The 23,776-nt window shown below is 39.2% G+C and overlaps 1 protein-coding gene and 1 long non-coding RNA gene across 2 annotated transcripts; one reads left to right on the plus strand and one right to left on the minus strand.

Moving 5' to 3' along the window:
* Positions 1-66: 66 nt before the first annotated feature.
* KLHDC2 (kelch domain containing 2) lies at positions 67-12,603 on the minus strand. Its single transcript, XM_079119060.1, has 13 exons — positions 12,144-12,603; positions 9,030-9,109; positions 6,715-6,832; positions 4,416-4,531; positions 3,812-3,893; positions 3,557-3,640; positions 2,921-3,001; positions 2,786-2,844; positions 2,268-2,377; positions 1,822-1,894; positions 708-795; positions 575-627; positions 67-376 (listed from the first exon to the last, which is right to left on the minus strand). The coding sequence occupies exons 1-13, from the start codon at positions 12,294-12,296 to the stop codon at positions 253-255; spliced, it is 1,221 nt and encodes a 406-aa protein (XP_078975186.1). The 5' UTR covers positions 12,297-12,603; the 3' UTR covers positions 67-252.
* Positions 12,604-12,790: 187 nt separating this feature from the next.
* On the plus strand, positions 12,791-19,909 carry LOC306648869. The gene is made up of 3 exons (XR_013760515.1): positions 12,791-12,958; positions 14,791-14,851; positions 19,683-19,909. It is a non-coding gene; the product is annotated as an uncharacterized lncRNA (long non-coding RNA).
* Positions 19,910-23,776: the final 3,867 nt, after the last annotated feature.

Below are 23,776 nucleotides of genomic sequence, written 5' to 3' on the forward strand. Positions count from 1 at the left end.
GAATAACTATTCCTTGGGATAAAAAGCCTAAGCATTACTATTTTTGCTTTAACAGAGGAAAGTTACTGGTGTTAAATACATTTATTGTAAACTTTAGACACAAAAATAGGTTCTCTAGGCCATTCACATGCACATTAAAATCAAAAAGCTGCAAACTACAACAATGCATATAATTATACAAATGATGCCACTCTGTGATGATTACAGGATTGTTGTCCATGCAAGGAGATCTGAGGCATTATCTATGAAGCCTTAAGATCCAGAAGTGTTGTTACTACCAAACCTCTGATTAACACTGTGAAGTAAGTGTTTTGGAAGACAGTTCCACGAGTTGGCTAACATTTCTTTAAAGCAAATGACTGCTTCTAAGCTTAGCCTGAAAGTGGACAAGAGAAAAATAAATTCACTTTGCTGTTTAAAGTACAATAACTTGAATTTAAAAAAACAAACAAATCTTTCTTTAAAGATTTTTATAGGGACTGTTTACATCAATGATGATTCATTACTCTTAAACCATAAGCCTGTTTTTTGTAAGAACACGAAAGTGTCAAGTGCCAAGGAAAAGGTTACTTACCGTACAAGAGATTTTGGTTGAACTGAAAATATAAGTATTTCATTACTGTGTGCCTGAAAAATAGAGATGAACACATTAAAATGCAAGTGCATCACAGATAAGTTTCAATAATAATATGAAGTAGTATACTTACAGCTCTGTGATGAACCAGTAGGTTGTTGGCACACCCACCAAAAACAATCACTTCTCCTTCATCGCTAGCACAAGCTGTATGCCATAGCCTGAATTTAAAACAAAAACTTGAATTTGAAGTCACCCAGAAGACCAAATTGATCATTCTCACCCAGAGCAAAACTGGTGAAATAAAGATTAGAGATCTTAAGATAGTTAAGTCCAAACCTCACCATGAGAAATAAAACCTTAAGGAAAAGTAGCAGAAGCTAGAAAAATCAATGTTGATTTGATATGGATATTTTTTGTCTCTATTTCATTTATGGAGTGAAGAGATTTGAACTGAATGATGTGTTTTGTACATCTTTGTTGGCAGTAAGTTAGCCTTACCCAGAACATCTGAGGGGTACTGAAGTTCTGCCCAGTAAGCTGAAAGTCTTAAAGCTTGATAGTTCTATGGACAGTTCACTTGAACCAAATGAAAATCTTAGTGGCATGACTGTACTTGGATTAGAGGATTGGGGGGAAATTGCAGGTGATATATCTAAATGTGCTTTGAACTCCTTTGCTCAGTATGTCTTTGTCCTTAACAATTCATTTTGAGATTAACAAGAACTATCAATGTTAAATAGACTTTTTTTGACAATGATAATTTGATTTATCCTGTTGTACAGTGCTACTGTAAATCTAATCAGCAGTTGTTTTACCTTCCCATACAGTAAGATTTTAAAATTCTCTCCTTCCAAGTTCCTTTTGTTTTTGTTTTAATGACAAACTTAGGTGCAGTTCAACTCAGGTAAATAATGTGCTTATAAATTTTAATTGTGTCAATACAAATCCAGCCCTATTCTTCATATACACATGATAAAAAGCATTTGATATTCAAACTAATATGGTTTTCCTGGGCTGGGAATATAACTCAGTGATAGAGTACTTGCCTAGCATGTGCATGGCTGGAAGTCCAATTTCCTGAATTACAAAAGAAAAATATTGGACCTCTGAGATGTGTGATGTTAAACCTTAGTAAATACCAGGATTTTTAAATAAGAATGATGGGTAAAATATAGCCAGAACATCCTCAATTCTTACCAGTCTTGCAAATTTGGAATAAGAATTACCTTTTAAACAGTTCATACCTTGGTTTTTCAGTATAGGGATGATTAAACTGTATCCATTCATTTTTACTGATGCAGTAAGTCCAGGCATCACCTGATTGAAGCAAATTTTTAAAAAGCTATGAAATGTATTTATCTTGTCATTATGACATTGATGTTTAAAGGGCACAACTTTTTCAAGAAAAGTAATAAATTTCCTTTTTTTTTTCCCTCTCAGTAATTAACCACCTCTGTATGTTACAGCCCTTCAAGGCTTTTAAATGTTTCAGGTCATTTCTTTACTGTAGGAATGGATTTATGTCATAATATGTACGATGGAGCACAATTTCAGTATTTATAGGATCAAAATTAACAAACCACCCAGCCAACCCTATACACTTCTGGTACATCTAAAATAGAATGATTTTCAGCTATTTATTTATTATATGTGGGTATTATATAAATATTTATGTTTTTAAAAGACTTACTTAGTGGCTGTTTTTCAGTGGTAAATCCTCCAAAGAGAAAAAGATGATCTGAAGAAACTGGTGTTAGCGAGTGCCAGGATCGGCCAACAGGGCATATGCCTTGTGGAATTCTGAAAATAAGTTACATCATCAGTTCCAAAGCAGCTCTATTCTGAAAATAAGTTATAACATCAGTTTCAAAGCAACTACTATATTTAATACAGAGAAATATTTAAGTTTTCTTACTAAAATTTATATGGGATTGTTAGGAAAAGAGACTTAAGAATTTTCTTAGTACTAACAACTACATGCTTTATACTTTTTGTTTGTTTGTTTTTAAAATAAGGCAAACATTGAGCACATGCTTGCCATGCCAGGCACATAGTTATTGAAACTGGAAATAAAATTCCATCCTTAAGGACCCTACTGATCATGTTTATTAAATTCACAAAGATAATTTAAGCAAGTTTATTATATACTAATAATAGGGTATAAGGAGAAAAGGGTTTTTTTTTTAAATTATCTAAAGTGATACTTGCAATTCATTCCACTCCCATGTATCCAGATTCAGATAGTGAAGATCATTCATTCTAGCATCCTAAAAAAGAATAATTTTAAGTAGTTACCATTTTGAAGAATTCAAAAGCAGGTTATTTAAACGTTTATATACTTACTCGATATCTCCCTCCAAAAACAAAACCTTTGTTCCCAACAGTTGCACAGGCATGGGCAGCACGAGGTGAAGGTGCTTTACCCTATTAAAGAGTCATAAAAGCAGTTTAATAAATAAGTAAACTATTTAGAAGTGGAAAAATCCAGAGTCTTCTCTTGATATAGAATAAGAATATGCAAGATACTTGAGCTTTTAAAAGCCAAAACACAGACTTCTAGACAATAGCAGTACTAAAAACTGACTACTACAACTGGGAATTTTTATATTTTTGAGATGTGTTATTGAATGGACTGGTTAATAAAACAGTAATTACTTTATTTTTTTATCCTTTAAAATAAAGATTGATGGATTATTTAATGTGTCAGAGGGAAAAGAAACTTTATGTAAGTTCCCATCCAGAAGTAGATTATGTATTACCAGTAACAACTGCTATAGGTAATAAATGTTGGGTAAGTCTCTTTATACATTCATTAAACTACTATAGTTCTAAATTCCTTTGAGAATAATGAAAGCTACGGATCTTCTCTCCTGAAAACAACAAGAATGAACTGTCAGTTTCACATCATCTCCCAACTCTAGCATATTCCCCTCTCTAAATAGCCTTGCTTTAATGATATAGTATTCCTTCTTAACTCACAGTAGTTAGAGGCTGGCTCCAGGTAAATGTTTCAGTGTCTAAAATATGTACATGATCATTCCATCCTCTTGGATGACTTGAATTCTACAGAAAAGAAAGAACCTTTTTGAATTTCTTTACAAATAATGTTTATAAAATTACACAGCCCCTGTCCAATTTGTTAATAAGTAAAATGAACAAAACTACTAGTGTATATAAAATGTATTATGTCAACGTAACTAAGTAGGCCATATGCAAATATGAAATGTTACTTACCCAAAAGGATGTTTCATCAAATTCAAAAGTTCCCAATACTTTATCTTCAGGTAAATACCCATACCCTCCAAAAAATATTAGCCTGTTTGATTAAAAAAAAAAAAAAAAAAGATACTAAAAATTCAAACATTCACAGGATAGGACCCAAGGAATTTTTCTCCTTATTTTTTTATTATTTTGCAGTACTGTAGATTGAACCCAGAGCCTCAAGCATGCTAGGCAAGTGCTTCATCACTGAGCTGTATACCCAGCCCTTTTTATCTTATTTTAAAAAATTCTGAGACACGGTTTCACTAAGTTGCCCAGACTGGCCTCGAACTTTTAATTCTCTTCCTCAGGCTCCTAAGTGATTTTTCTTAATTTGACATATAGTACAAATTGAAAAGGTACACTTAAGTATATGAATATACTTACTCAAATAGTAATGGCTAACACTTAACTATATCTTAAGTACTGTGTTATATACTTTTATGTGTTAATATAGTTAATGTTCATACTGGTCCTATGAGAGTTATGTTGTATACTTACACTCTTTATTGGCTAGGATATTTGAATGATAAACTACTTTCTGCATAAAAAATCTAAACCTACAGTACTAACTCACTTGTTTTTATATACCCAGACACCAAGTTTGTCCTTTGATGATGGAGGAATTCCTTGGCAATCAATTCTTTCCCACTGTAACACTCTGTCTGTAGACCTTGAATCCAGCATGTAGAACTGTCAGAAGCAAGAAATTCAGTTAGATTTCATTATGTGGAAAAAAATCAACTTTAGCAATTAATTTTACTGTTTACAATAATAAAGGTGCCATCTAATTCAGTGTTACTGAAATTGTGACTACAGACTGGTTGCCAGGTGGGTCTGAGTCAAGAATACTAAGAACTTGTGACAATGTGAATTTCTAAATCACTAAAAACACTGTTACTTCAACTAATTTTTTTCATAGCCACCCTTTTATGATGAAGGACTCAACAACATGTTTATTTACCTTTTGGCATAAACTTCTTATGTTGCTGTAGATAGGCACTTTAAGTCGAACTGATTTAATTTATGCATATTAGGATGGTATTACCAAAAAACAAAATCAGGTCTGTCAATTTTACCTTCAAATTCAATTTAACATATCTTAAGTGCCTACCTGGGAGCTCCTACATCTGGGAGCTAAAAATCAATCAGTACTTAAAAGGTTAAATGTTGTCTACCCTTCAGAGGGTTCACATCCAGGTAACTGGATATACTGACATATTATCAGTCACTTCTCTGAAATGCTTCAGCTTCCTTTTGGTCAAACTTAGAACATTGAATCCTAGCCATCTGACATACTACCTACTGTTTCTGTGATCACTCTCTAAAAAATTACAGCTTCTCTCCAAGCTTCTTCAGATTGTGTCAAAGTTATTTCTCTCCCCATGGGCTCTGAGAAATACTTGGCCCAACTACAGCTCAGATCTCATAGGCATAGAACCATTTCTTCAAACAAAATCTTGAAAACCCAATATATAAAAACAAAAGTGGAGTTACACTTGTTAAAATGGGGGAGGAAAGGGCAGTGTGGAGTCCACCTAACATTATATATCCATTCCTCCCATAGGTATCCCAGGGTATCTCAAAGAAATCCCTAGTTTCTAGAAGCACAGTTTCAAACCCATCTTAACCATATATCACACCTAAAAAAAAACCACATGGCAATTCCTTGAGGAAGACATACTTGATTATGACTACCCATATTATTCAGTTTAAATATCACCTCTTGATTGACCAACTCTGGTTTCCTACCAGACCCCATATCAAGGACTCAGAGTTAATAATATTCACTGCATTATTACTGTGTGTCAAGCTCTGCATATAATCACTTCAGTCATTCACTTATGTGTGTCCCTTTCAGATTGTGAGCTCCTTGAGGTGGAGACTGTTATCATTCATATCTGTCTGCCACATCCAACTCAGCATATAAGGTGCTTACTAAGTTGCCAAATAAATGAATTGATAGGAGTCTGCCAATATCATATGTGCCTTTCTGAACCTTCATCTGTCTCTTACTGGTCTGAAGAGAACAAATGACAATTTGGAAAAAAAATACATGAACAAAATCTGAGCAGCAGGGTCCTGAGGTATCATTATAGAAATGTTACTATTTAAATTTTTTTCAGAATTTTTTTTTTTTTTTTTTTTTTTTGCAGTGCTGGGAATTGAACCAGGGCCTTGTGCTTGCGAGGCAAGGCACTCTGTCAACTGATCTGTAGCCCCAGCCCTCAGTATCAATTCTTAAACAGCTTTCTGAGTGGTGTTCTATTCATTTTTACCCTTCCTTCCATGATTATATCTTGTCTCCAATTTGTAAATTTTTTAAAATTTTATTTACTAATTTTCATCTAACTCAGGTTCTAAGAGAACAAGTAGCTGCAAAGGACACAGAAAAACAATCTGGGAAGTTATTTGTACACAGGTTATCAAAAGTTGATATTACAGAAGGCCTAGGTAAATATAGACTGGTAGAAAAAATGCTAAAATGTACACTTGTACCCTAGTCAAAGTACATAATATTTTTAAAACTGGAACAAATATAAATATAGCCTGACTTGGGTAATTGGAGGTTGTCTAAAAGAATAAAATGGCCTTGAACCATAATTCTCCCCCCCCCCCCCCCGGAAACTCTTTAATAAATACCAAAGACATTAATTAGACTAATCAACACAAGCAACCTGTATCTGGCCCCACCATCTTATTATCTGCAAACCCAGTTTATTTCCTAGCCAAAGCCCTGATCTTTCCAAATTCCTGTTTGTTATTTGTTGCTTTGCCTCTATAAAATGACTCATTTACCTAATTGACTGGTATGATAATCAAGTTTTTTTTAAATTATTTTTTAAATTTTTACAGACGACATTTTGAACACTAACCTTATTTGTATTGCCTCTTGAATGGTGTCCTCCGAACAAGTACAGGACCCTATCTACACATACAGCACAGCTTCCTGACATAGAAGGAGGAACATCACCTTCAGTATTAATTTTTTTCCTGAGGGGGGAAAAATTGAATGTATATAAGTTTACCAAAAATTAAGAAATGCAAAACTATTCCTTTTTCTTCTATTTATAGTCCCACAATAAAGGAGGAAAAATAAGAGGGCTGATGATGTCTAGGGTCTCTTCTAGATCTGAAATCAATTCAAGGGATGAACCTTTCTTCTCTACCTACTCCATGAACAATGCCAGCAACATGGAGGCAAAATGAGAGATTCTGAAAGCCTAAACGTTGAGTTTTATTCTGGGTACCTTTTATATTTCTCAAACTAAGCTCTGCTTTTTATTTGCATGGCCACAAGCAGCTGTTTTATTTTTGAGTCAGGACCACAAAAGGAAAATTTCAACATTCCCGGTCTTGACAGACTAATTCAGTGTTACTTTTTCAGTCACCTTTTAGTCATTCGAATGAATCTGATTCAGATCCTTATGTAATACCACAAACACCTAGGTGGTGTTTCTTATTTACTTTGTGACAGACTCTTTGAGTGTTTTTGTATGTATAGACTCATTCTGAATCTAAAAATGAATCTGAATCAAAAACCCTAAAAAAAAGTCAAAAATTCACAATATTAATAGCACATTCAAGGTCTTCTGCTCACACAGATATATTTATCAATTCATCTTTGTTAACCTGGAAGTTTGGTAGGCTTATTTTTAATATACTTTTTTGGTGGAGGAGTAACAGGGACTGAACTCAGAGGTACTCAACCATTGAGCCCTATTTTGCATTTTATTTAGAGACAGGGTCTCACTGAGTTGCTTAGCTAAGCCTCACTGTTGCTGAGGCTGGCTTTGAACTTGGAATCCTGACTCACCTTACCCAGCCTCTGGAATTACAGGCATACAGTCCTGCTCCTGTCCTGGTAGGCTTATTTTTTTAGGAATTTTTGTGTATATGTGTGTGTACCACTGGGGATGGAACCCAGGGTAAATGAGCTACATTCCCAGCTTTTAAAATCTTGAGACAGGGTCTCTGTTGCCCAGGGTGGCCTTGAACTTGCAATCCTGCCCCAGCCTCCTAAACTGGGAATTACGGGTGTGTGTGCCACCATGACTAGCCTTTAAAATGCTTAAATATGTAGAAGTCCCCTATTAGGGAATACTGTACTACTATAAGTTATCAGTTCTCTAGAAAAAATTTGCAGACAGCTCATATTAATGCTGATTTGCTGTATACAGAAATAATCTTGACTTTTAAATCAAGTGGAACTTTTTTTTTTCTCCCTTTGTCAGGGCTGGGACTTGAACCCACTGCCTCATGCTTACCAGGCAAGTACTCTATCATTGAGCTATAGCCCCAGGCCTCAAGTGAGTCTACTATTGTAATATTCTTCTTCTTAGATTTAGAATAGGTAAAATATCCAAGTGCAAAGTTCTCATAAACCAAACCATGGGAAAACCCTTTTGTAAATCCCCAGGCATGGTTCACCCAGTATTTTAATTCGAATGGCATTTTCTTGATTTAACACTGTAGTGGGATTGGCAAAAGATTCAGATTATTCCAGTTTTATATAAAAGACAAATCTAAGTTCATTTTGTTTTTTAGAGAGGGCATACTTTTAAGTGTATGGGATCAAATCCAGGGTGATCTAACCACAGAGCTACATCACAGGGACAGAACATACTTTTTTTTTTCCCCTAAGTTGATGAACTTTTATTTCTTATACATTTCTTTATATGTGGTGCTGAAAATCAAACCCAGTGCCTTATACTTGTGAGGCAAGCACTTTACCACTGAGCCATAACCCCAGCCCAACATACTCATTTTTAAGAGATTTGTGTAGATCTTTTTTCTTAGCAGATAAAATTCTAAACCATCTAAAAATAACAATTCAAACAAATTAAAATCTTATTTAAGATGCCACATAACAGAAGACATCGTATATTAAGATGTCATATCTAAAAAAAAAGAGTATGTGGAACTTTTGTGATCTTTTCATTCCAGGATCTTAAGCTGCTACCTCTTGGTACTTTACGGAGTCCTGAATAGAAATTTATTTTAAGGTCATAGCTAGTAATTACTGAACTACTTCTGAAGAGATACTATCATAAACAAAAATGAAAACATCTAAACTAGAACATTGTCTTCAGAATAGATAGGATCTTTAAAATATTTTTATTCATTGAAATGGTTTTAACCTTTTTGCTTTGCAATGTTCTTTTTTTAGTCCCCCATAATACCCAGTTACCATCTTCCAGTCTCCATGTTGTAGATCCATAGTTCTTCTCTAGGCAGATAAAAGTCGTATAATCCTCTGACTTGATTACTCTAAGAAGAACCAAAACAATTGCAAATAACAGTAATTGATATTTTAAGGAATCATATTTTTATATCTATTTTAGATGCTAATTGTGAAATTAGTAATGAAAAATAAATAAGCCTTAAACTTAGATTGAATGCACAATCCTCCTGGACTCCTGCCACATACTCAGGGTAAAGCTTAATGTAGGTAGTCCTTAATGCACATTTTTGATATAGCATTGCAGTAGTGCAAAGAGTTGAGAAAACGCTGGGAACTTGCTAAGGCTGCTCTATCCTAAACAGACCATACACTGAATTTCAGTTGCATGACCCCGGGTGAGATTACCTGTGCTGTGACCAGCAGACTATACAAAGTGCCCAACCCATGCCAACATATGTGTTGTATACTAACCAAATTTTCCTTTTACCCACTTATTCTCTGATAAGAAATAGAGGGCAGAACTGCAAATATGTGAATATCGAGTCTTTATGCAAAACTGTAAGTTCCTTGTTTTGCTCTATTTCCCTTCAGGTATTAACTCCTAAGAAATAGCTTATCATATGCCAGAACCAACTGCTGTCCACAAATCACTTTATTTAATCCTCACAACAAAAAGCAGTTGATAATACAACAGGTTTTTTGGGAGAGGTTAACTAATTTGCCCACAGTTACTTAGGAAGTTATGGTGGAACCAGGAATCCTCATTTCCTGAACTTTGATGACTGCTCACATTTTAAGCCTTTGATCTTCCCTGGCCACTTTTTTTTTTTTCCTTTTCCTTTTTATTCATTTGTACTTCTTAAATTATTCTTTTTACTTTGAGATAATTATTGATTCATATGCATTTGTAAGAAATAATACAGAGAAACCTTTTGTACCTTTTACCCACTTTTTCCCACTGGCAAAGTCTTACAAATCTAGAGTACAAGATTTGAACAGAATATTGCAATATTAATACAGTTCACTCCCTGGCCACTTAAAACAGTGTCAACACAATAAACAGTAAGCTGAAAATGAGTATCCAATAAATTTGGGTAGTAAACTACAGCAATAGGGCAGTTAACCCAGTAAACGTTTCTTTTTCTCCTCTACCACTGAAGTGGTAGAGAAAAGAATGGGAAAGGGTTGGAAGTTAACTGGCTAACTCAAGGAGACCAGCCTGGCCTGGGGAGGAAAACCCACTACTGTGAAGGCAGCAAAAGTTTACTACCTTTAAAACAATCCCTATGGGTTTCCCCATACGTGCTGTCAAGAGTTCCAGTTTAAAAAAAAAAAAAAAAAAAGAATGATGGCGTTTGGGAATCACCCAATTCAATGACTCTGCTCTGATAGTCCTCTTCCTACCCACACCTGAAAGTTCCTTTCCCTCAATACTGATTTTTACAAATAAGAATTATAAAGTAGTTTAGACTGAAGTGTGACAAATGATAGATTTTCCTCCAAAAGTATTTACATTTTAATAATCATCACTACATACTTGATCCCTCCCTCTTTACGATTCCATATGCCAACCCTGACCTCAAGGAGACCAATCTGAGATAGGGAGAAAAACACACTACTATGAAGGAAGTCAAAGTTTACTACCTTTCAAACAATCTCCAAGGGTTTCCTGTGCCTACTGTCTCCCTCTTCACAGTTGCATTCCCCAGCCTCCTACACACCTATTCATGGGAAGCTGGGGAAAACATGGCAGGTTAATTAAGATTGATAAAAGTACTTTTGCGGTTGAACCAAATGAAGGTATCAGGACAGCTGTCTTCGAGAGCTACCTCAAAATTGGTCAACTGTGATCAGATCAATTGTACCATAAGCTAAACTGTTACCAGAGTCACAAAGCAAGTCATTTAAGGCACAGATGTAGTAAACTAGATTTCGAGTCTTCCGGAAGGGAGAAATCCTCCCCCTCCCCTATCCAACCGAGGAATCCAGAGTGCGAGGCTAGGCTAGAGGTCTACCCCTGAAGTCATGTCCCCAGCCCCAGTCAAATGAACCCTTTGGGTAGGATTCCCCCGATCTCCGTGGTCCACGTGTTGAACTTGGGGTCTGGGACATGTTAGTCAATGCTCCCTGTGACCACTTATAAGCTCAAAATGGAATAGAGGATCTTTGTGGTTGAAATGGATCACAACCACCCCAGCAAATAAGAGAATTCTAGAATGTGGAGTGTAATTGGGAAACTAAAACCAATAAAAGAACAGAACGAAGGAGCGAGGTTTTACGCTGAAGACACCTGGGTAGGATTCCCCCGTGGGCGGGGCGGGAGAAGCGGTGCAACTGGCTCTAATCTGAATGGAGCACATTTATGATTAGGGTGTCGAAGAGCTGCGATCTAATGACATGTTGCTAGGGATTTATTGGTTGGTTGGTTGGTTAGTGGTGGAAATTTTACATTAATTTTCTTAATGGATGTTTCTTCTCAAAGATTTCAACCCTTTCTCTGCTGAAACCAGAGAGGAAAATGGTTCTGTGTTCAAACAATAGTATGGTGTAGCTGGTGCAGCTTGCTGCACAGGCGGTGAGGTTAAAGAAGGCGATTCTGTGGCCTTGCAGAATTCCAGGGTGTTCCTACACCTAGGCCACCCCGTAAGTGGGCAAGGGTACCTATGGCACAACTGGCCCCAGCTCCAGAAGCTAAAGTTCTCCTGGGGAGTCCGGACAAGGTCTGGGTGACCTCGTAGGCCGTCTCCTTACACACCCCAAACCCTTTTAAATAAAACATGTTCCGTCCTCGCTCACCACCCAACCCACATTAACTGTGCCCTCTCCGGAATAACGCTCCAATGGCAACAATGCGGGGGGCGCGGCAAGCGGGCTTTGTAAGCTAAGGTTGACGTGACAACCGCGGTGGAGCCTTGAGACGGGTTGGGGGACTCATGAGAAGACACCCCCCACACACACACACCAGTGAAAGAACCAGCGGGTAGAGTCGCAGGGCCAGAGGTTCAGGGAGCGCCCTGGACAGCCCGCTCCGGCTACCCGCCTGGCCACTGACCAGATTCCCGCCTCGCCGCTGACCGGCTCGCGCACCAGCCAAGCGACGCCCGCCGGCCCCCCACTGACCTTGTAGCCGCCCCAGACGAACATGTGGCGCCCGTCGCTGACGGCTACGTGGCCGCTGCGCTCGGCTGGGCAGGCGAGCTCCATGGATTCATAGCTCTCAAAAGCTGGCCCTGGCAAGTCATCCGCCCGCAGATCCTCGTTGCCATCAGCCATCTTGAGGCTGCACTTTCGTGCACCAAGAATGTCCACACTTGTGAGCGGTGAGGAGACAAAGAAAAAGGAAAGAAATGCACAGCGGCGCGTAGCCAGGAGAAGGCGGCGGCGATGACAGGCGCGGCGCGCGGGCCTGCTGGCCGCCAGTGCTGTGCCTCCCGCCCAGCTGTGCCGAGCTCAGCGCTCCACGGCCCGGGCGCCCCTGCGGGCAGTGGGTCGGGGGCGAGGGACGGCGGCGGGGCCCAGGACCCGAGCAGCGCGGGGAGGGCTGCCCACTCGGCCGGCTAGCTCTCGCAGCCTTGCGCCCCGCCTCCAGCAGCCCAGGGCCCTTGTTTACGCCGCGGCCGGAAGCCGCCCGTTCCGCTGACGCGGCTCGCCGGGCTCCAGAATTGCGGCCGCGCTCAGCGCCCCCAGCGCCGGGTCCTCCCGCCGCCGCGATTGCCGCAGCCCGCCCTGCTGCCCCGGGCCTGGGCCTGGACGCCAGCGTGGCCCGGCGAGGTCCAGGCACGCTCCGAGTCCCCTACTTTGAAGCAGCTGCAAAGATATGCTGAGGTTTAGCCAGATTGGCGCATTCCTTTTTCTTTGGGGAAGTTTCTCCTTTCTGACTGAGGGATGTTTTCTAAGGGTTCACAGCCTGGACAAGGCACCGAAATTGCTCAACAGTAAGTTTCCAATCTTAGCTTCTCCGGTAGAGTAAATACCCGCTCTTCTGCGGGCACGAGGGTGGCGCCTGGGCCGGGTGACCCCAACACCAGTGGCCCGCTGCTTCACTGAGTGATGCCCCCTGGGCTCCCTGCAGGCTCCGCGGGCGTTCTGATTTTTATTGCTGCCCCTGCCACTCAGTTTGAAGAATTGTATTAAAAGGCGAGTCTGAAACTGTAACCGCACAGGCCTCCAGAAGGAAAACATTTTTTTTTTCCTTATATGATACATTGAAGTTAGACCCAAAGGAAGTTACAAATTATCTATACTACCTAACTCACCTGTAAAGTAATAAGGGGTTGGAATAGAAAACATCTTAAATTCCTAATCTAATGGTGCCTCTAGAATTTGCGCGGTGGAAGCGGAGTGCTTCATTGTCCCCTCTTTTCCCCATTTTAAAAAAAATATTTTTTAGTTGTTGATGGACCTTTATTTTATTCATTCACTTATATGTGGTGCTGGGAATCGAACCCAGTGCCTCACACATGCTAGACAAGTGCTCTGCCACTAGGTCACAAAACTAGCCCTCCTTCCCCCATATTAACCCTGAAACTCCTATGCAGAAGAGCAATACGTTGAACAACAAAACAATTTTTTCCAACTTAAATTTTCATAGTCTGAAACTTTCTCTGCTGCCCTTACGCTCACATGAACTCACAGAAGAGAGTTACTTAATGCGACTAATTTAAGCCTCCAACAAAGAAATCCCTTGGTAGCAGTTGAAACTCTGCTATATCCTCCTGGTTTTGTGCAAGGCTCACCAAGTGTGATTCACCAGGATTTCTTGGAGCAAAGTCCCTTTACCGGTGTGATGAATTTGTGCTCAGTACATTTGGGGGTTAGAAAAGTTCATTGTGAAGCAGCTGTGCAATTCTTTATCAATTCATTTTGACAGGAGAGGAGTCTCTGAAGCAGAGTCCGAAGAGTTCCCGGAGAGAAAGTACCAGTTGGGTTCTTTACATAAGAGGAAAAGTAATTTCAATATGTGCCAGTCGGGGACATAGGTCATTTAGGAAAGTAGGTACACATTCAAGGGAGAATGCAGACCATCTCTGAGAGTGAGAGACGGGTTTGAATGGTTCCCTTGCACTTATTTTAAAGGAAACGTTTTGCGTGGTGGCGGTGGCGCACGTAATTCCAGCGACTTCGGAGGCTGAGGCAGGAGGATCTCAGGTTTGAAGCCAGCCTCCATAAGTTAGGCCCTAGGCAACTTAGTGAGACTTTTTCAAGATAAAAAGTACTGGGGATGTAGTACAGAGGTTCCTTTGGGGTCAATCCCCAGTGAGTATGTACATACATTCCTACGTAAAGGAAACTTGTGAGGGGTGACTGTGGAAAGGCATGCAGGAATGACACCAGTCTGGCGATCTCAAGATGGTTTATGGTGGTCTGGTCAGTCTCACGATCCTCAGGTTGGCATGGTCTTCCTTATCTAATCAGAGCGCTGGAAAAGTATCCTAAATTATCGTTTCCTCAAGACATCGTATTTGCTCTTGCTTAATCTGTTTATTGGGGGAGTTTAATTAACAATTCACAAGTAAACTTACAGATTTCCCAGGAATTGGGAAGTAACTGGCTGGCAAGGGAGAATGGCTTAGGGAGAAAAGAGCCTGGAAAAGTTTGAAGTATTTTTGAATTAAAATCGTTAAAATCTTTTCGTTCCTTCCTCCCTCCCTCCCCGCCTCCCTCCCTCCTTCCTTCCTTCCTTTCTGGTTTGGTATTGGGGGTTGAACCCAGGGAGCTTAACCATTGAGCAACATCCCCAGCCCCTTTTATTTTTCTTTTGAAACAGGGTCTCACTAAATTGCTGAGGGATCCTTCTGCCACAGCTTCCTGAACTTCTGGGATTGCAGGTGTGCACCACCTCACCCTTTATGTCTCCTGTCTACCTATTTCTCACTCCTTCTATCCAACTTCAACTTTACTAACAACTTTTGAGTTGGCTCTCACTGTTTTTGGGATAGAGTTCAAAATTCTTATCTTGGTGAGTACAGGACCCAGCATGGCCTGGCCCCAGATTATCTTCCAGTTCCAATTCACGGCTGTTCTTTGCTCCTTCCAGTTTAGATTAGCATTCTCTTGACTCTTGGAACACATTTAGCTCTTTGTAGCTCAGGGCCTTCACATTCACTCTTCGCTATTCCTAGAAGTCCACATCATCTGTCACCTCTCAAACTTAGTTTGAACTTTCTCAGGGAAACCCAGGTTCTCCCAGGCAACTTTTAGTTTCCCTGTCAGAAACTGTTAGCTTCCTCTACTTCTCCATAGCACTGAATCACTAAAACCATCATATAATTATTGTTGGTTCCCCTTATTAGGTTGTAAACTTGAAGTAGGAGCTTGTAATCCAAGTTATAAAACTACCTCCTATCACAAAAATATGAGAAGTTTGTTTTTCCTTTGGATAAAGTTAATTAACAGTTACCTTCAATACCAGGTGAATCTAGGATGAACTATGTGTGACAAATGGTACTGTTAAGTCTTATTTGAGAACTAGTTATTGTTCACCTTGAGAGCATGTATATATTGAACTGTTTCTGCATGGCTGTATAAAAAGGTGAGGTTTTTTTTTTGACTTTGTGATCTCTTAGTAGATTGCCTGTGATAGATACCACATTTTGGTTTAATGTTTATTCCACAACCAAAACTGTTTGCATTACCTGCTTTTGTGGAGAGGTGTTCTGGGTTGAGAGATTTTCTTTTAAATTCTATTTCCCCAACTGAAGCACTCAGAAAATATTTGTTACCATATATGTTACCATAGCAATGAGAGAGATGTGGAATCAGGAATCGACTGAAGAATACTTCCTAATGGCGTACTTAACAAAATCCTTATGAAATCCCTCTTTGAACTAGGTCATTGTTTCATTCCTATGGAATTGTAAGTTTCTACACTACATTCTATCCTCGAATCTTAAGGGGTCACAGCATCTAGGAGATGGAATCCAGAACAATAAATAACATTTCTGGATGCATGAATTAATACATGTTTTATCTAGAGTCAAATATGTACAGATGCTCCTCAGTTTTGGATAGGGTTATGTCCCAGTAAACCCACTGCAAGTTGAAATTGTCATAAATTAAAAATGCATTTAATGCATCTAATTACTGAATATCATAGCTTCAGCAGCAACAGTGCACCATAGAACATCAATTGTTTACCCTGGTGGTCACATGACTGACTAGTAGCAGATGCTCACTGCCACTGCTCAGCATTGCAAGAAAGTGTGAATCACATATCCAGAGCCCAGAAAAGTAAAATTAAGAATTTAAAGTATGATTTCTACTGAATGCAGATCACTTCTGTACCACTATAAAACAAAAATATCACTAGGTGGAACCATTGTAAGTTGTGTACTGACACTGAGTGTGTGTGTACCTTTAATAAAACACTATAATAACCACTTTTAATTTCTATACATGTATCAAGCCATAAGAGTATGGCTTAATATTATACTTATGAGAATGAAAACAAAGTCGGTAAAACACATTAACTAGTTGTATTATGAGCAGAATATCTCAAAGTGGAAGCATAAACCCAGGCTCTACAGATATCCCAAAGATCTTTTCAGGAGTTGCTCAAAAAACTGTATATAGGGGTTGGGGCTTTGGCTCAGTGGTGGAGCATTTGCCTGGCCCGTGTGAGGCACTGGGTTCAATCCTCAGCACCACATAAAAATAAATAAATAATGTCAATGTACAACTAATTTTTTTAAAAAAAACTATATACACAGAGATGCAAGTTTGGTTCAACAAACAGAAATCAATAAACATAACGTCACGTCAATAGACTTAAAGATAAGAATCATATGATTATCTCAATAGATGCAGAAAAGGCATTTGACAAAAAACAGCACCTTTTCACATTCAAAACACTAGAAAAACTAGGGATAGCAGGAGCGTACCTCAACATTGTAAAAGCTACCTATGATAAGCCCAAGGCCAACATCATTCTAAATGGGGAAAAATTGAAAGCATTCCCTCTAAAAACTAGAACAAGACAGGGATGCCCTCTTTCACCACTTCTATTCAACATTGTCCTTGAAACTCTAGTCAGAGCAATCAGACAGATGAAATAAATTAAAGGTATATGAATAGGAAAAGAACTCATTATCACCATTTGTTGTGGACATGATTCTATATTTAGAAGATCCAGAAAATTCCACCAGGAAACTTCTAGAATTCATAAATGAATTCAGCAAAATAGCAAGATATAAAATCAATACCCATTCGTGCCCACCTAGGGATGCAAAAAAAAAATTAATACCCATAAATCAAATGCATTCCTATACATAAGCAATGAATCTACTGCAAGAAAAATTAGGGAAACTACCCCATTCACAACAGCCTCAAAAAAAAATTACTTGGAAATCAATCTAACAAAAGAGGTAGAAAACCTCTACAATGAAAATTACAGAACACTAAAGAAAGAAATCGAAGAAGACCTTAGAAGATGGAAAGATCTCCTATGCTCCTGGATAGACAGAATTAATATTGTCAAAATGGGCATACTGCCAAAAGTGTTATACTGATTTAATGCAATTCCTATTAACATTCAATGACATTCTTCCTAGAACTAGAAAAAGTAATCATGAAATTCATTTGGAAAAATAAGAGACCCAGAATAGCCAACGCAATCCTTAACAAGAAGAGTGAAGCAGGAGGCATCACAATACCAGACCTTAAACTATACTACAGAGCAATAATAACAAAAACAGCATGGTATTGACATCAAAATAGAGATGTAGACTAATGGTACAAAATAAAAGACACAGAGACAAACTCACATAAATACAGTTATCTGGGACTAGAGTTGTGACTCAGTGGTAGAGCACTTGCCTGGCACGCTTGAGGCCCTGGGTTTGATGCTCAGCACCACATGTAAATAAATAAAAGAGCCACTGATAACTAAAAAATAATTTTAAAAAATATCTCTTACTAGACAAAGGCTCCAAAAGCATACATTGGAGAAAAGATAGCCTCTTCAACAATTGGTGCTGGGAAAACAGGAAATCCATATGTAACAAAATGAAATTAAACCTCTGTCTCTCACCCTGCACAAAAATGAACTCAAAGTAGACCAAAGACTTAGGCACTAGAATAGAGACCCTGCCCATAATAGAAGAAAAAGTAGGCTCAAATCTTCATCATGTCGGCTTAGGACCTGACTTCCTTAAAAGACCCTAAAGCACAAAAAGTAAAATTAAGAATCAATAAATGGGATGGATTCAAACTAAAAAGCTTCTCCTCAGCAAAGGAAACAATCAAGAACATGAAGAGAGAGCCCACAGAATGGGAGGAAATCTTTACCACATGCACCTCAGATAGAGCATTAATCTCCAGGATATATAAAGAACTCAAAAAACTTAACACCGAAAAAACAAATAACCCAGTCAATAAATGGGCTAAGAAACTGAACAAACACTTCACAGAAGAAGAAATACAATTGATCAACAAAATATGAAAAAATGTTCATCATCTCTAGCAGTTAGAGAAATGCAAATCAAAGTTTATCAGATTTCATCTCACTCTAATCAGAATGCAATTATCAAGAATAGAAGCAACAATAAGTGTTGGTGAGGATGTGGGGGGAAGGTACACTCATACCATTGTTGGTGGGACTGCAGATTGTTGCAACCACTTTGGAAAGCAGTATGGAGATTGCCCAGAAAACTTCGAATGGAACCACCATTTGACCCAGCTACCCCATTTCCTCAGTTTATACCCAAAGGACTTAAAATCAGCATACTATAGTGATATAGTCACATCAATGTTTATAGCTGCTCAATTCACAATAGTTAAACTATGGAACCAACCTCAATGCCCTTCAACAGCTGAATGGATAAAGAAAATGTGGTACATATACACAATGGCACATTACTCAGCCTTACAGAAGAATGAAATTATGGCATTTGCAGGTAAATGGATGGAACTGGAGAATATCATGCTAAGTGAAATAAGCCAATCCCCCCAAATCAAAGGCAGAATGTTTTCTCTGATAAGCAGATGTTGATCCATAGTAGGGGTGTGGGGGTAGGGAAAAACAAAGGAACTCTGCATTATGCAGAGGGGAGTGAGGGGAGGGGTGGGTTGGTGGGGATGGGAGGGACTATAGAATGAGACAGACATTATTACCCTGTGTACATGAATAATTACACTACTGCTGTGACTCAGCACCATGAACAGAAAGAGTGAGAAGTTATGCTCCATTTGTATACAATGTGTCAAAATGCATTCTGTTGTCATGTATAACCAATTAGAACTAATAAAAAAAAAAAAGAAAAAAATGTTAAAAAGCTATATACAGACAAGTGTCATTTAACACTAAGGATATGTTCTGAAAAGTGTTGTCAAGTGACTCCATGGTTGTACAAACATCACAGGGTATACTTACACAAACACACACAGCCACACCAGTAGGTAATATAAACTTATGAGACCACTGTCATATGCACAGTCCATTACCTATTGAAACATTGGATCAAAATGTGCCTAATATGGTATCCCCCAACATCAGGTGAGAGGAGGTGTCTCTGGAGAAGGGTCCAAGGAGTTCTCAGAGAGAAAGGGGAACTCAGACTCAGAACCAGCAGGGTTCTCAGTTTATGTGATGGAAAAGAATTTCAGCATGCATTAGTCATAGGCAGCGGGTTTTTATTTCGTTTTTTGTTTGTTTCATTTTAGGTACACAATCAAGGGACAAAGAGGATGATCTCAATAGATACATGCTTTTTGGAGAAAAACAAGGAAACTTCAAGGAAGAATGTGGGCCATCTCAAGAGTGATAGATGTCTTTTTATAAAGATTCCCAGCCCTTAAGCAAAATAAGCCAATCCCAAAGAACCAAAGGCCAAATGTTTTCTCTGATATGTGGATGCTAATTCACAATAAAGCAGTTGTGTGGGTGTGTGCATGCATGTGTGTGTGTGTGGGGGGGGAATAGAGGTATTTTGGACAAGACAGGGGAGTGAAGGGAGGGGAGGGGGTATGGGGGTAGGAATGGTAGTATGAATCAGACATTATTACCCTATGTGCATATATGATTACCTGATCTGTGAAAATCTACATCATGTACAATCAGAATAATGAGAAGATATAATTCCATTTATGTATAATGTGTCAAAATGCATTCTACTGTCATGTATAACTAATTAGAACAAATTAAAAAAAATATATATATATATATAAAATATTCCCAGCTTTTCTTTTAAAGGAAACTTGGTTAAGTGTGGGCATTAAAAGGTATGTAAGTAGGAATTATAACAGTTGGTGATCTCAAGATGGTTTGTGGTGGTCTGGTCAATCTCAGAATCCTCTTCCAACAGTTGTTGACTTAAATTTTAACCCTGTGCTCCTGCCTCAGTTAAAGAATATGTTTCTTGCTGGGTGTAGTGGTACACATCTATAATCCCAGTGACTTGGGAGGCCGAGGTATGAGGATAACAAGTTTGAGACCAGCCTTGGCAACTTAGCATGACCCTCAGCTACTTAGTGAGACCCTGTCTTAGAAGAGAAAAACAAATGAGATGAAGCTCAGAGATCAAGTGCCCCTGGGTTCAATCCCTAGTACCAAAAAAAAAAAAAAAAACCACAAAACAAACAAATATATACAGAAGCTGCCACTCCATCCAAACAATAAGTTAAAAGCTAAACAACCTGAAAAATCAGCAGCTGCTCTTAGATCTATAAGAGAAGTGAAGTCACAGAGCGAATCACTGCTCTCCAAACTGAAGAGACAGGTGGATTCAGTGAAGCACAATTTACCAAGGCAGACACCCTGGAGCAGAAACCGGCTGGGAAACCAGTGCTAGGACAGGAAAGCCTACATAGGAACTGAGGTACTGGAGGCTCAGCACCGACAAGCCTGAAAATTAAAGACTCCAGGGGGTTTAGTCATAGAATGGTCCCACACTTCTGCAAGGTTTTTCTTCCGGAGTTCTACTAGGGCAAGAACCTAGTAAACATCATAGAAAAATCCCCTCGTGCATCCAGCAGGGAGAGGGAAGAGGAACCATTCTGAAATAAACCACAGCAGTCTTCTTAACAAGGCCCACACCAGGAGAAATTTTTCTATCAGAGCTTAACCTACCTGGCAAAAGGAAAATAACTAATTCCAGCCCCCTCCAATCATCTTGTCCCACCTGAGGGGAAAAAATGAGAAGCATTGTGCATGCACATTTCAATAGCAAAGGCTTATGACTAGAGGCTCCCCATTTCCCACTCCTTACTAACGACCATTTATCACCCACTAATGGCCTGTTTAGCAGTTTCCTTCAGTCAACTCATCATGTCTAAAGTTCAATTTTTAAAATTACAAGACATACTGAGATAGAAATTTGGGGACACGGAGGGGAAAACAGCATATCAAGTCTCAAGAGAAAAGAACCCATAAACCACTGAAATGCAGGAAATGCCCAAGAACCACTGGAATGCAAAATGAGCCACTCCTGAGCAATCCAGCCCAAAACCTTGGCCCATGGCCTTGTCCCACGTCCTTGTCCCCAAAAGTAACAAGATGTGAGGGCAATGTGCAATTGCAGGGAAAACTGGCCGGAAATTGTGTACCTCTGTCCTAACTCTGCCTCTAGAATAGCCCTTAGCTACCATCTATCCCTCTATCAAGAGGGATAGCTGTTTCCACCAAGGGGTGGCTGCTTCTCACTCTGGAGATGATCTGCATTCTCCCTCGAATGTGTCCCTGCTTTCCTAAATAAATCTTTGTACCTCTGACACATCCTTAAATTCATTTCTGCAATGTTTGTCAAGAACCCCACTCATGATAGGCGTGGTGGCATGGGACTGTAATCCCAGGGGTTCAGGAGGCTGAGGGAGGAGGATTGTGAATTCAAAGTCAGCCTCAGTAACTTAGCAAGGCCCTAAGCAACTCAGTGAGACATTGTCTCTAAATAAAATATTAAAAGGGGCTGGGGATGTGGCTCAGTGATTAAGCACCCCTGGGTTCAATCCTCAGTTTAAAAAAAAAAAAGAACCCCACTCATCTTGAATTGAGAACCCCGCTCATCTCCAGGAACTCAGACCCTCCTGCAGTGACAATACTAAAAGTAAAAAACCCAGTTTGAAGAAACAGCAGTCATTGAAAGTAGACTCAGATATGGCAAAGATGTTGGAGTAATCAGACTAGGAATTTAAAATAACTATGATTAGTATGCTAAGGCCTCTGATGTACAAAGTAAGCAACATGCAAAACCAGATGAGTAACGTAAGCAGAGAGTAAGAGAGAAATTTTAGGAAGCAACCAAAAATAAATGTTCGTGAACAAAAATGAAGGAAGTCTTTGATAAACTAATTGCAGACTGGACATAGCTGAGGAAAGACTTTCTGGGCTTGAGAAGATGTCAATAAAACTTTCCAAACTGAAAAAACAAAAAACAACAAACAAAATGAAGCAAAACAAAAACTCTACACCAAAACCTCCAGAATATCCAGTACCTTTGGCACAATTACAAAAGTGCAATGCATGTGGAATAGGAAGAACAGAAAGAAAAGAAAGAGATAAAGGAACAGAAGAAATACTTGAAGCAATAAATACTAAGAAAGTCCCCAAATTAATGTTAGACACCAAATCACAGATCCAGGCAGCTTAGAGAATACCAAGGAAGATAAATGCAAACAAAACAAAATTACACCTAGGTATATTATATCCAAATTTGAGAAGGTCAAAAATCTTGAAAGCCAGAGAAGCAAAGGTAAGAAATCTGGGGCTGGAGGTATAGCTTAGTGGTTGAGTGCCTACCATGTACCCTCATGCTCTGGGGCATTAAAAAGAAAGAGAGAGAAAGAGGAGAGGAGAGGAGGGGAGGGGAGAAGAGGGGAGAAAGAGGAAGTAGCAGCAACAGCCCCAGAAGCAGAAACAGCATTACATCATTACATTCAACTTCTCCTCAGAAACCAGGCTGTAGGCCCCCCCTCAAAAAGGGAGACCCTTACTCGAGTCTCAGGATAGCGCGCTCCAGGAAACACGAGAGACCGGCTTGATGCAAAAGCACGAGGCACTATTTAATGGCGGAGCTCCGGGCCAACACGCATCTCACGCAGGAGATAGAGGAGTTGACCACGAGGCTCAGAAGTCAGGGGTTTATATAGGAAAAGTTAGGGAGTTTGGCGCGGGTACACATAATTGGCTGATTCAAACATAAGCGGGCTAATTTCGGCGCATGATTATATCAGCAAGTAGTACGTGCAAATTGACATTCCAGCAATGTGGTAGGGCAGTTTATTTTGGTTAGCAGGGGTCAAGTTAACCTTAAAGAAAAGGGAAGAAGGGGGAAAGTGGGTAACACCAGATGGTCCACAGCCTTGTGGAGATTGTTTATCCTCCATGGCCAGTTAGTTTTTGATGCTTTTGCAGTCTTATTTTAGGCTTGTTTAGGTATGTTCAGGCCTCAGGCCTGTCCCTCTTTGTTTCTTTTCCTAAGTTCATTTGCTAGACTACAGATTCTGTGCTTTAATTATGGGCACTTAAATTTTAACTCCTTCAAGGCAAACCTGAAGAGAATGGAGTGAAATATTTACAATATTGAAAGAACCAAAAATCCAAGTAGAGTGGTTTGCACAAAATTATCCTTCAAAGGTAAAGGAGAAATAAAAACTTTCTCACAAACGAAAACTAAGGGTATTCATTGCCAGTAGACCTGCCTTGCAGGAAATGTTAGAAGTTCTCACAGTCTCAGGGACAGGAGTCCCCTGTGTTTCTCCTTTGCTAGCAAAGCAATAAAACAAATTTTTCCTTTTTCTCAAAATGATGTACTCATTATTAA

This window comes from Sciurus vulgaris (genome assembly GCF_902686455.1).
Source record: "Sciurus vulgaris genome assembly, chromosome: 2".
Taxonomy (NCBI): Eukaryota; Metazoa; Chordata; class Mammalia; order Rodentia; family Sciuridae; genus Sciurus; species Sciurus vulgaris.